This window comes from Mauremys mutica, chromosome 12 (genome assembly GCF_020497125.1).
Source record: "Mauremys mutica isolate MM-2020 ecotype Southern chromosome 12, ASM2049712v1, whole genome shotgun sequence".
NCBI lineage: Eukaryota > Metazoa > Chordata > Testudines > Geoemydidae > Mauremys > Mauremys mutica.
The window spans coordinates 44,015,632-44,029,099 of NC_059083.1; the positions used below are offsets into that span (position 1 = coordinate 44,015,632).

Below are 13,468 nucleotides of genomic sequence, written 5' to 3' on the forward strand. Positions count from 1 at the left end.
CTCAGACTCTGCTCAGCTAGATCTTCAAGAAATTAGGTTCAACAGCTAATTTCAAGGAATTAGATCAATCAGTCACTATTTTTACAGAGCATTAGAGAAGGTGGTGGACAGAACCCAGAGGAATTTCCTGGAGAAACTTTCTATTCTTTGTACTCTAAACCTCACATGACAACAAAAATATCACCCTTTCAACTGATTTATGGCCAAGAAGAAAAGTTTACCAAAAAGCTTCACCAAATTTCATGTTATGTGTCATTAACTGCCGGCGTCTTTAATACAATTAAGTTAATTTGTGATGACTGAGTAAAGGAACACAACCCCTTCTCTGTTTCTTTATCAAACTACATTTGTTGTGTCTTTATAACCAAGAACGTGAAGAGCCTGGCAGTACATTGAAATCAACAGTGCACAGTGACAGTACATTGCCTGTAAATAATATGTCTAAAAAAAATAAACTAAAAACTGCAGATTGTAGAAGAGATTTCTAGCTATAGGAAGAGAGCATTTGAGGTTGGGGACTGTGTTTTGTTAATTGATGTGAGAAAAAGAAAGGAAGGGTCATATCTTGATTACCAATTATATGTAGATAGAAAGTTAAAAATCACATGAATTAATGCTGACAGAAGTTCAAAGATTATTATATAATCTTGTGTGAGTTAACTTAAATATATTGCTTAATTAATTCTATCATTTTTTCAACTATTAATTTTCAAAGGTGTAGTGCAGGAGGTGGGTGTAGCTTCCCTGCCTTCCAGAGAGAACCAGTCAAGACAATAAAGAGAGGGGGAGAGGGAGAGAGAGAGCAGCTGCACATGTGTGTAGTTGTGATGTTTATGACACATGTACATTGAACTGAACAACCCAGTCTGACAATTTAATAGTTTATTTTGTTAAGATAAATATTTTGGATTTCTTGAAATTCCACAGTTGAAATACAAATGACGTTATTTAGAGAAGTTAACCTTCACTATAGATTTGAGGGAAACAAAAAAATGTAAATAATTCCATTTCTACAAATATATTTATATGCTTGTTTTTGAAATACTGTTGAAATGTAAAGTAAAATATTCTTGTATTTACACCTTGTTACAATAATATTTTCTAAATTAAAATAATATTTTTCTTTCATATTTACACTTATTTCACAGGGGTAGAAAATTCTGACTGGAGTGAATGACCCCATCCCCCACCATCTGCTACCCCTGGGGCAGGGGACGGGAAAGGTGGGGGCTGGGGGTTGCCAGGTGTTCAGTTTTCGACTGGAACCTCCAGTTGAAAAGGGAAACTGGCAGCGTCAGGTCAGCACAGAAAGTCCAGTTGCTGCAGTAACTGGCCCCCACCACTGGGGGCGGGAAGAGCAGCTGGGCTGGGAGGGGCCAGTCTGTGCCGCGGGGTCACTGTCAGGGACCGAGATTCCCTCCGGCCTGAGCTGGGACCGGGCAGATTATCAGGGGAGCCGCGTTTGTACCCCAGGTGTTGACACCAGGATAGAAATAAGGGCGGAGCGTCCCGGAGAAGGTGTCAGTGAAAGTGAAGAGATGGGACCTGTCAGTCACATTGTAAAACGAGACCTCGCCCGCATCATAGTCCAGGAAAATCCCCACCCAGCTGGGCCTGACGCTCACGGGGAGGGGGGTCCTGGGGTATGTGCAGGCCTTGTATCCCCCATCCCTCAGCCACACGGCCCAGTATCCATTCCCAGGTGTGGCTATGAACCATCCCTTCCTGCTCACAGATTCCCTACAAACCCCCAGTTCCCAGCCTGTCTTGTCTCCCACCTCCACCTCCCAGTAACGCCTCCCGCCCGTGAACCCCTCAGCGTCCAGGACACAGGGATAATGATCAAATCTCTCAGGGTTGTCGGGCAGATCCTGGCGTTTGTCTCCATTTCTCACACGTTTCCGATCCTCAGACAGGACGAGTTTGGGATTTGCCGTGTCTGGATCCAGAGTCACGTCCACTGCGGAGAGAGTCACAGAATCAGGGCCGGGGGCAGGGGCTGGTCACTGGGATCAAAGGGAAATTAACCTGCAGCCCCGTTAATCACTGTGGGGGGAGGGGGCATTGCGTGAGTGGAGTCAGGGCCCTTCTGCCTGTGAGGAGACAATGAGAGGAAAGGGCAGGAGGAGTAGGAGGGGTGAGGTGTCAGCGGAGCGGGGGAGGGAAGAGGAAAGGGGAGGGGGAGGTGACCGGAGCAGAGTGGGTGGAGGGAGGGACATAGGGGTGGGGCAGGCACAAGGGCTATGGGGTGATAAGGGAAGGGAGGGGCACCAGGGGGCAGAGGGGGGTGAAGGGAAGGGCAGGTTCCAGGGGGCTGCAGGGGTTTGGGGGAGGGGTGGGCACCAGGGCAGAAGAAGGGGATGGACCCCAGGGGGCACAGGGAAGCAAGGGAAGGGGCAGGCACCAGGGGGCAGAGGGGTGTGAGGGAATGGGGGAACTCCAATGGGGCAGGGGAAATCAAGGGCAGGGTGAGCTGCCAGGGGGTGAGATGATGAGGAGTGGGGAGGTGGAACCATGGGGGGAAGCGAATGAACAGTCATTGGTGCCAAAGGGGCAGAATGGGGGGTGAGGGAGCAGGTGAGCAGAAGGGGGCAGAGAGAGGGGTGAGGAGAAGGGCAGGCCCCAGGGGGGCAGAGGCGCGTGCAGGGAGATGTGGGCACCAGGGAGGCAGAGGGAGGCTGAAGGGAGGGTGGGGCCCAGAGGTTAGGAGAGGGGGAGGGGAGGGGTGGGGCAGTGCTTAGGTGAAGGGAAGGGCTGAGACCAGGGGGGCGAGGGAAGGGACTTGCACCAGGCAGGCAAAGGAAAAAGCAGGCACCAGGGAGGCAGATGGGGCCAGGGTAGAGCTGGGACTTGGGGCAGAGGAGGAGCTGGCACCAGGGGACTGGAGGGGTGGTGAGGGGTGCAGGTGTCACGGAGCCAGAGGGGGAGGGGAAGGGCAGGAGTGACAAAGAGAAGGTGGCCTGGGTGATGGTGGCAGAGGGGGGAGAGGAGAGCAGGGTCAGTGGGGCAGAGGGTGGGGAGGGGCTGGGCACCAGGAAGGAAGGGGACAAGGGGAGTATCAGGTGTTGGGGGGCAGGGTGAGGGAAGGGGCAGGCAGCAGGAGGGGGCAGCTGGTAAAGGGAAGGGCAGGTGCCAGGGGATTGAGGGGGTTGAGCAGAAGGGCAGGCACAGGGAGGGCAGAGGAGGGGAGGGAGAAGCACCAGGGGGCAGAGAGGGGTGAGAGGCAGGGCAGGTGGGCAGAGGGAGGTGTTAGCAGAGGGGATTGGGGAGAGGCAGGTGCCAGGGGGTCAGAGTGGGGCTAGAGGAGGGGTGGGCACAGGGGGGCGAGGGAAGGGGCGGGTGCCAGGGGTCAGAGAGGGTGGGGAGAGGGGCAGGTGTCAGGAGGGCTGAGGGGAGTAAGAAGGGTGAAAGTCAGGACAGCAGAGGAGGGTGAGGGGTCGGGTGGGAGACATGGCACAGAGGAGGGAAAGGGGAGAGGTGGATGCCAGGACATAGCGGGGGTGTGAAGTGATGGGTGGGCTCCAGGGTGCAGAGGATGTTTGGGGGAGAGGGGCAGATGCCAGGAGGGCAGGGGGAGAAGGGATGGGCTGTTCCAGTGGGGCAGAGATAGGTGGAGGGCAGGGGCATGTGCCAGGGAGCAAAGTGGGAGTAGAGGGGCAGGAGCCCAGGGGAGCAGAAAGGGAGTGAGAAGAGAGGGAGGGATGTTGGTGAGGGGTCAGAATAGATGCTGGGTCCAGGGTCCCTCACAGGGGTGAGGGAAGGGTAAGGGAGGGGCAGGAGCCCCTGGGCCCCTGATCTCACCCCCACAAATCAGGCTGAAAATGGAGACTCGGCTCCAGCCTGAACTCTCTGCCCAGAGCCATTTGTCCCATGGACGATGCTAGCGGCACAGACCCTCTGCAGCTGCACCTGGGCATCTCCCAGAGCGGATAATGGTCACAGAGACCATCTCAGAGCCCCAGGGGCTCAGGTGTCTCCATCTATTGACTTTGCCAGCCACCCCCTTCGTGCTGGGGGTACGAGTGGGGTTTACACCCCAGCTGCTGGAGCTCTGTGTATCGAGGATACGAAGACATCACAACGGCCGTGTGAGTCCCCCCACTGTCCTGCCAACGTGGCTCAGCCCTGACGCCTGCTGGAACCTCTCCCTGGGGAGGAACCATCCCTGCGGCCTGTTCAGGCCTTGGCTTCCCTGAGGAGATGGTGGCCAGAGCGCCCCCCTCCCTCCCAGCTCTGTGTGGTAGGATACCCCAGAATTCATTGACCCCTGGGCTACTGGTGCTGCTATGTGTGCGCATGTCCCCTGGGCTTGCTAACCTCTGCTGGCGCTGCCCAATCGCCCCCAGCATGCACCAGTGCACACAGAGATCAGGCAGCAGGCTGGGTGTGAATGTAAAACACAGCTCAGACACAGCTGAGAGACAGGAAAGCTGCTGTGTGGGCACAGTTTGTTTTACTTGTGTCCATGAGTTTCACAGTCTGGTTATAAAAACATCTGCCTCTGCACTGGGGACAGGGCCTGCCTCAGCCCAATCCATGGAGACACTGACCAGCTCTTAGCCCTTCAGAGTATTGTAGAAGGAAATTGCAGGTTAAAGGCCTGTATGAGCATGAAAACCCTGCTGTTGGGAGGGGAGATTTGAGCAGTTTAATGCCTATTAAGGTTAGGTGAGATAATGTCTATCAGGCACGACCCAGATACCATATTGGGAAGGTGAAGTGGAGGGGAAATTACTCAGCATTTTTCCAAAGCAAAGGAGCAGAGAGCTCTCAGGGGCTGGTGGGGTTTTGACAGATCTCATTTCAGCGGAGCTTACAGCACAGTTACCTGCATATTGTCGGGCTTTTTCCCAACCTGAAATCAAGCAAATAGAGAGAAATGAGAACTGCCCTGAACACAGACTTGCTGAATAGAAAACAATCTCTAACAAAGTTTATGATAAGAGAATATATTTCGGTATGATAACTATCTATTAGCAAAACCACAAATTTATTTACCTGCATTTAGTAGGGCTCTTCTCCACTCTGAAACCAAACACAGACAGAGAGATGAGACCTCCCCTGAACACAGACACTCCGAATACGATACAATTTTGTAGCAAGGTTTATACTAGAAATAAAAGGCAACTTACTGAGTTCACCCTGCAGTTTCTCTAAAAGTAAAGCAAAGAGAAACGAGTAAACATGTGATAAAAGATAAAGGAGGCTATTCAACAAGTTCCCATACCACACAAACCCAACTGACTCTCAGTTCATAGTGTGAGCTCTGAATACCTGCCCTGGGGGTGGGGGGTGTCTTCGGAACTTGTAAAGTTTGAGATTCCCCCTCCCTTACCCATTGCAATGAACAAAGGGACTCACCTCTCTCTGCTCGATGCGCCGCTGCAAGTGAGTAACAGGAGAGATGTGTTACAAGGTAGAAGATTTATCTGAAAGTATTGCAAGCTCATAGGAGTCATTTTTCTACTGGTAGAAAGTAGAACACACATAGGGTATGGCTACATTTGCGAGTTGCAACGCTGGTGGAGGCTTTCCAGTGCTGCAATTAATAACCGTCCACACCTGCAGGGCACATCCAGCGCTGCAACTCCCTGGCTGCAGCGCTGGCCGTACACCTGGCTCAGCATGGGGAATAAAGATTGCAGCGCTGGTGCTGCAGCGCTGGTCATCAAGTGTGGCCACACACCAGCACTGTTATTGGCCTCCAGGGTATAAGGATGTATCCCAGAATGCCCGTTCAGACACTCTGCTCATCAGCTCAGACTCTACTGCCCTGGCCTCAGGGGATCCGCCCTTTAAATGCCCCGGGAATTTTAAAAATCCCCTTCCTGTTTGCTCAGCCAGGTGTGGAGTGCAATCAGTGAATCTTTCCAGGTGACCATGCCTCCACGCGGCAAACAAGCCCCAGCATGGAGCAATGGTGAGCTGATGGACCTCATCAGTGTTTGGGGGGAGGAATCTGTGCAGGCACAGCTGCGCTCTAGCCATAAGAATTATGATATCTTTGCCCAGGTATCAAGAGACATGCTGGAAAGGAGCCATGACCGGGACGCACTGCAGTGCAGGGTTAAAGTAAAGGAGCTGCGGAGAGTCTATTGCAAAGCACGCGAGGGAAATCACCGCTCCGGCGCTGCCCCCATGACCTGCTGTTTTTACAAGGAGCTGGACGCGATTTATGGGGGTGACCCCTCTGTAAATCCGAGGACCACGATGGACAGTTCAGAGCCGGTAGAGGAGAGGGAGGTGGAGGGGGCGATCCAAACAGACAGTGAGGCTACTGTGATGGGGGGAGACACCCCGGAGTCCCAGGAGGCATGCAGTCAGGAGCTCTTCTCAAGCCAGGAGGAAGCTAGCCAGTGGCAGCACCTGGAACTTGGTTCAGAAGAATCACAGGAACAGGTCCCAGGTAAGCAGCTTTTATTGCAATGCAAATGTTTTGGGAGAGGAGAGGGTGGTATGACTGCATGCTTGCATGCCTAGACGTGGAATATCCCATTGATGTGGTCTATCACGTTGCGGTAATCTGCCTCTGTAATCTCCTCAAAAGTTTCAGCAAGAGCATAGGCAATGCGGTTGAGCAAGTTTAAAGGGAGAGCCAGTGTGGTCCCTGTCCCAGTCAGGCTAACGCGTCCGCGCCACTGTTCCAGGAGGGGTGGGGGGACCATTGCTGCACACAGGCAAGCTGCATAGGGGCCAGGGCGGAGTCCGCATTGTTGCAGGAGACCCTCCCTTGCTTCCCAGGAAACCCGCAGCAGGGAGATATCTTCAAGTATTAACTCCTGTTTAAAATGGAGGGAGGCACACTGTTTCATTGCCGGTCCCAACAGCAGCTTTCTGCCTTCCCCAAAACCCACAAACAGCAGTGCACCCATGAACCAAGAAGCCCCCTGCCCAGGCAAACCAGGCAAACATATCTCCCAGGTTTTATTGACTTCTACTCTACTGCCTTACCCTCACTTACCATTTCTGTGAGTCTGTGAATTCTCTAGGTGTGTTTGAAATGTCTGAGGAATGCTACAGTGTGAGACTGGAAAGTAACTCACTGAGATTATACACAGTGCATGCTCTCTTAAAATGTATCATTTGCTGTATTTTTATAGTGTCCTTGACTAGTCCTGGACCGGCCTTATCAGAGACTGAAAAAAAACTTCAGAACCTAAGGAGGAAGCCTAAGAAAAGCAAGGAGGACTTGGTGAAGGCAGTCATGAATCAGTGTGCAAGAGACAATAAAACGACGCAGGAATGGAGAGGCAAAATTCAGCACTGGAGGGAAACACAAAGCAGGAGAAAGGAGTTGTCGCTGAAGAAAACCACGAGGCAGCTTATAAGCCTCATGGCGCGCCAAACAGACTGTATGCAGTCACTGGTAGCCATGCAGGCAGAGCACTACCGTGCCAACCCCTCCCCCTCCCAAAGCTCTTGCCCTTGTGCACCAATGTCAGCTCCAAACCCCGTTCCCCAGCATCCAGGTTCTTATCTACAGCACCACCAGCTGCCCCTGACACCTGTACGGTCACCTATGAGCCCAGAGAACTACGACCCTTACCCTCTGCACTCAACCCCCATCACCATGCAACAGTACAATCCTGAGGTGCACAGCACTCCTGGCACTACATATACAAACCTATGAATGTACAGTCCAACAACCAACCCCCCTGCCCTTTTACTTTTTTTTTTTAAATAAATGATTTCTTTGATTATGAAACGGTTTTTATTATTGCATAAAGTGAAAGATAACAAACCCCAAGGAAAACACAGGTAACAAACCCCAAGGAAAACACAGGCACTTAAAAGCACTGTAACCAGTGCAGTTCACTCCCGGTCAAGGAAAAAACCATTACTGTTGGCTTTCAGCCTCTAATTCCTCCCTCAAGGCATCCCTAATCCTTTTAGCACTGTTGTGGGCATCTCTAGTAGCCCTGCTCTCTGGCTGTGCAAATTCAGCCTCCAGGACTTGTACCTCATTGGTCCATGCCTGGCTGAATGTTTCACCCTTCCCTTCACAAATATTATGGAGGGTGCAGCACGTGGATATAACCGCAGGGATGCTGCTTTCCCCCAAGTCTAGCTTCCCATAAAGCGCTCGCCAGTGCCCCTTTAAATGCCCGAAAGCACACTCCACAGTCATTTGGCACCGGCTCAGCCTGTAGTTGAAACGATCCTTGCTCCTGTCCAGCTTCCCTGTATAGGGTTTCATGAGCCAAGGCATTACCGGGTAAGCAGGGTCCCCAAGGATCACAATGGGCATTTCAACGTCCCCTACTGTGATCTTCCGGTCTGGGAAAAATGTCCCGTCCTGCAGCTTCCTGAACAGGCCACTGTTCCGAAAGATGCGTGCATCATGCACCTTTCCAGGCCAGCCTGTGTAAATGTCAATGAAACGCCCACGGTGATCCACAAGCGCCTGGAGAACCATAGAGAAATACCCCTTCCGATTAACGTACTCGGTGGCTAGGTGGGGTGGTGCCAGAATAGGAATATGCGTCTCATCTATTGCCCCTCCACAGTTAGGGAAACCCATTTCTGCAAAGCCATCTACAATGTCCTGCACGTTCCCCACAGTCACGGTCCTTCTTAGCCGGATGCGATTAATGGCCCTGCAAACTTGCATCAAAACGATTCCCACGGTCAACTTTCCCACTCCAAACTGGTTCCCAACCGACCGGTAGCTGTCTGGAGTTGCCAGCTTCCAGATTGCAATAGCCACCCGCTTTTCCACCGTCAGGGCAGCTCTCAATCTCGTGTCCTTGCGCCGCAGGGTGGGGGCGAGTTCAGCACACAGTCCCATGAAAGTGGCTTTTCTCATCTGAAAGTTCTGCAGCCACTGCTCGTCATCCCAGACTTCCATGACTATGTGATCCCACCACTCAGTGCTTGTTTCCCGAGCCCAAAAGCGGCGTTCCACGGTGCTGAGCATGTCCGTTACCGCCACAAGCAATTTCATGTCACACGCGTCAGGCAAATCCTGATCATCGTCGGACTCCTCACTGTCACTTTGGAGCTGAAAGAATAGCTCAACTGCCAAACGTGATGTGCTGGTGACAGTCATCAGCAAAGTCCTCAGCAGCTCAGGCTCCATTTCACACAGAAAGCGTGCTGCACTCACAATGGCAAGAAACGTGGACGGGAACACTGTGACTGCTGGGAAGTGAAGCGATGCACCACGGGGCGTTGGCACAGGAAACGGAAAGACCCACACACTTCCTTCCCCTTCCCACAATACTCAGCGCCAAAATCGGACAAGGTGCTCTGTGGGATAGCTGCCCACAATGCACCTCTCAGTACAGCGCTGCAAATGCTGCAAATGTGGCCACACTGCAGCGCTGGTAGCTGTCAGTGTGGCCACACTCCAGCGCTGGCCTTGCACAGCTGGACGACCAGCGCTGCAAACTACCAGCGCTGCAACTCGCAAGTGTAGCCATACCCATAGAGGTGCTCTGCCTAACTATTCCCATTGCGAGCATTATACTGTGGACACAAGGCCTAGTGCAGTTAAAACACAAGTAAATGTCTATCTCCTTTCCCCTCTGGCTGAGTGAAGGGAGGCCCCACACTCAACTCGGTGGCGTTTCTGTCCATCTGTACTGGGAGAACTTTTGAAAACCACGTCCCATCAGCTCCAGCGTTTCAGGGCATGTTCTAGGCTTCAGTGGGCAGAAACCTCCTGATTTTGGTGAAAACCGGAGAACTGTAAAAGCCGGATTTCCACTAAAATCACCATTTGATCCCTCAAGATACAGGATGAGGCAGTGACCTCAGGGTTAGGGTTTAAGCTGTGGGTGAGGTTAGAGTTAGGGTCAGCAGGCCCCTCATTACACTCCAGTCATCCCCTCCCCAGCTGCACTTCTTGCCCCAGTGTCAGCCAGACACCCAGCTGGTCTCCTCACCCCCGGAGTCCAGCCAGGCCATTCTCATCCCTGCCCTGGTCTGAACGCTATTGATCTGGGTAACAATCAGAAAAGCCTGATTTTAGTGGAAATTAATTTTTCCAGTTTTCTGCTTTTCACCAAGCTCGATAAGGTTATGGCCAGAGTGGGGAGAAGAGGGACCCAGTTGAAGGGGGATGGAGATGGGGAGGAGCCCAGCTGGGATTACTACTGGGCCTATGTAATCAACAAAATGTGCTACCCTCTTGTTAAAGATTTGCCACATAATTATGCTCCGTGACCTAAACTCTCAGGGTGAGATTTTGCGCTCAGAACCTGCAGCCCAGGAGCATGTGAGGGCTCAGGCCCTGCCCTGTATCCTCCTGATCTTGGGTGCTCTGGATACCAAATCAACCCCCGCAGCAGGGTGACCAGATGTCCCGATTTTATCGAGACTGTCCCGATATTTGCTTGTTTGTCCCGCGTCCTGACCAATGTTCGGTCGGGACACTGGACAAACAAACAATTTTGCCCTCCGCTCCCGTGCACAGGCGGAGCCCGGAGGGGCTCTTGCCCCCCGGCCCGACTCCGCCCCTTCCTTCCCCCATTGGATCCCTCACCAAATCCCTGCCCCCAGCCCCGCCCCCTCACTGCCCCATTGGATCCCAACCCGAACCTGGGGAGGAGGCGCCCCTGTGCAGCAGTCTGGGCACACAAGCCATGGCTGGCTGGGGCCGGGATCGCTGCAGTGCAGCGCGGAGGCTGCTCCAGCCCTGCAGTCCACGGGGCAGCATGGTGGGTCCAGGGGCAGCACGGAGCAGGCAGGGCCCGGGTGAGCGGCGTGGCCCGGGGGTGTGGGCTGCCCACCGGAGACATGTGGTGGAGAGGGGCTTCGGGGGCGAGACACGTGGGGGAAGGAAGGGCCGGCCAGGATCCCCCGAACCGATAAACTTCCCCGACGCTGCTGGGGAATCCTGCGCCTCTTCCGCTCGGCTGCGCTCCAGCATCTTGCCCTGCCGGGAAGGAGCTGCTGGAGTGTAGCTGAGCGGGAGAGGCGTGGGGCTCCCCGCCTGCAGTGGGACGAGTCTCATGTGCCCGGGGTGGGAGGCTCCGCGGGGAATGCAGTGCGCGCGGCTGGGGCGCTGTGTGCAATCCGGCGGCGCGGCTGGGTCCTGCTAATGCCCCCGGCCCCTGCAAAACTGCTTTTTTTTTTTTTTGCTCTGCCGCCATTTTTTTTGCTCCGCCCCTCCTTCCCCCCCCCCCCCCCGTATCCCGATATTTCATCCCTGTGATCTGGTCACCCTACCCCGCAGCAATGCAGGGCTTGTCTGCATGGGAAAGTTACACAGGTACAAGGTAAACTGGCAATTTAAACCGCCTTTGTTACACCGGTGTATAACTCCACGGCAACACACACATTCTGTAAGAAGAGTGAGTTTTTCTGGCTTAGTTTATGTAATATCAGAAACTGCTCCTGGCTGGCAGGGGAGCAAAGCAAACTCACAGAGGCGAGACATCAGGAGCTGTTGCTCTCCTGCCCTCCCCTTACGCAGCCCAGGCAGGGAAAGTGACCTGGGATGCAGGGAACTTTGACATCGCTCCTCCATCGTGCCCCCCCAGCCCCTAGGGGTGTTCAGAGGAGCAGTGTTCAAGGGTGGGAGGGAGCAGCAATGCCAGATGCTCCGTGCATTCAGGTCACTTTTCCCACATGGGCACAGGAAGGGGGTGCAGGGGTTAGGGACACAGGACAGGGGCAGGGGTTAGGAGCGCAGGAGGTGGGGAGTGAAGCAATTAGGGATATGGGGCCTGGGGTTGGGGCAAAGGGGGCACAGTGCAGGGGTTGGGGACACAGGATGGAGAGAGAGTTTAGGAGCAGAGGAGGTGGGGAGTGAAGGGATTAGGGGTACGGGGGGCAGGGGTTGGGGAGGAGGGGGCACAGTGCAGGGGTTGGAGTGAAGGGGAGCCCGTGGGGGCCAGGATCACTGGGGGCACCCACAGGGAACAGGGAAATAGGGGGAAGCACTGTGCCCACAGGGGACAGGGGCACCAAAATACAAGTCTACCCAGGGCGCCATTTTCCTTAAGGCTCAGCCCTTGCACTGTGGTCCCGCCCTGACACCCCCCCCCTTGTCCCAGTCCCATCTCACATATGTCCCCTACAATAGGGCTTGTGAGGGGGTCCTCAAAGGGCAGCCTGCAGCTGTTTTATGTCCTTGCTGCAGTGGAGGAATCTGCCCCCGGCTGGATCCAGGTTTTCAGGAGCCCTGTTACGCTGCTCTGGTCCTTTTACTGAACATGATGCAGTTGAGAGGTGGGTGAAAATCTCACCCTCCATATATTAAAATGTGTCCAGCCTTTCTGGGTATAAAGGTGACACTGATCAAGTGACCCGGGTGTAAGCAGTGCTCCAGCCCAGGGAGATCTGCCTGAGTCTGCAGGCAGCGCTGTTTGCTGCTCATACTCAGCACAGTGGGGTTGGGATGCTGACACTAAAGCCTGATTGATGACAATTTAATTGTCACTATTTGCAATTATCTCAGTGCTGATCATTTAATCAGAAACATCCAGCTTTTGTGCTTCTCCCTCACAGCTGGATAAGGACAGGTACTGGGGAGGGCGGCAGTGGGGCAAGGGCAGAGGGCAGTGGGGCAGCTACCTGTCATCAAAGGTTGCCGGGGTGAGGAACAGTGAATTCAGGCCCCTCCCTCCTCTATCGAAATACAGTGTGAGCTCTGTGCCTGCTAAAACGGGGAGGGGAGAGGGGAGATACATTCTCCCTCCCTTCCCCCAAGTACGAAATGCCTCCTGGTCCTGGATACCAGAACACACACACACACACTCACACACACACACACACACACACACACACACACACACCATGGTCACTGAGGGTGAAATCCTGCCCCTTCCCTTTTTACATGGCTGTGGAAGGGGGGATCCCATGTGAGGGATTCAGTTAAATACTGTACAAGTCTCACAGTCCTCAGCAATGACTCTGGCCCAGCCAGGCTAGGGCGACTCAGGCCTGGGCTCCGGGTGCTGTGTCTGTAACTTTCAAGGGGTTTTAGGACAATTGGCCCCTTCCCTTTCGAGCCCGTCTGTGTCAGCGTGAGCAGCCCTGAGCTCACTGCTTGGGCTCTGGTGCCAATACAGAGACATTCCCCATCACCCCTTCAAACACCAGCACGTTATCTGTAACTGTTCCATCCCACGGGTGTTTTGCACTTTCTCCAGAACTTGCATTTACTCTCCCTCTCCCCTCCCTCCCTATTGGAATCGTCTCTGTGCAAATACCTTCCCTCCCAACACCTGCTGAAGGGAGCAGCTCTGCGAGGGGTGAAAGTAACACAGAAGACTTACTGGCATGGGGCCCCGGCTCCAGGCCCCTGGAAGGGGCAGGGCCTCGGGGAGAAGGGGCGGGGCTGGGGGCTCAGCCTTTCCCAGCCATCCCATACGCGCTCCCTGGCCCATACCACACGGGGCTCCGGCGGTGATTTAAAAGGGCCCAGGGCTCTGGCCACAGTACTGGTGGCAGCAACTGGGAGCCCCAGCCCCCGGGGCAGCTGCCCCTTTTACTCCTCCTCTCTCCTGTCGGCAGCCCT

The 13,468-nt window shown here is 54.0% G+C and overlaps 1 protein-coding gene across 1 annotated transcript in view; it reads right to left on the bottom strand.

The window, feature by feature from the left end:
* Positions 1 to 1,350: 1,350 nt before the first annotated feature.
* The window catches only part of LOC123345952 (butyrophilin subfamily 1 member A1-like), a 33,396-nt gene continuing 21,278 nt past the window's right edge, over positions 1,351 to 13,468 (bottom strand). The window contains exons 7-10 of the mRNA XM_044983091.1: positions 5,362 to 5,382; positions 5,133 to 5,153; positions 4,999 to 5,025; positions 1,351 to 1,960 (exon numbers count right to left, since the gene is read on the bottom strand). Coding sequence (XP_044839026.1) covers positions 1,401 to 1,960; positions 4,999 to 5,025; positions 5,133 to 5,153; positions 5,362 to 5,382 — 629 coding nt within the window. The 3' untranslated portion in view covers positions 1,351 to 1,400. The remainder of the gene's footprint in view (positions 1,961 to 4,998; positions 5,026 to 5,132; positions 5,154 to 5,361; positions 5,383 to 13,468) is intronic.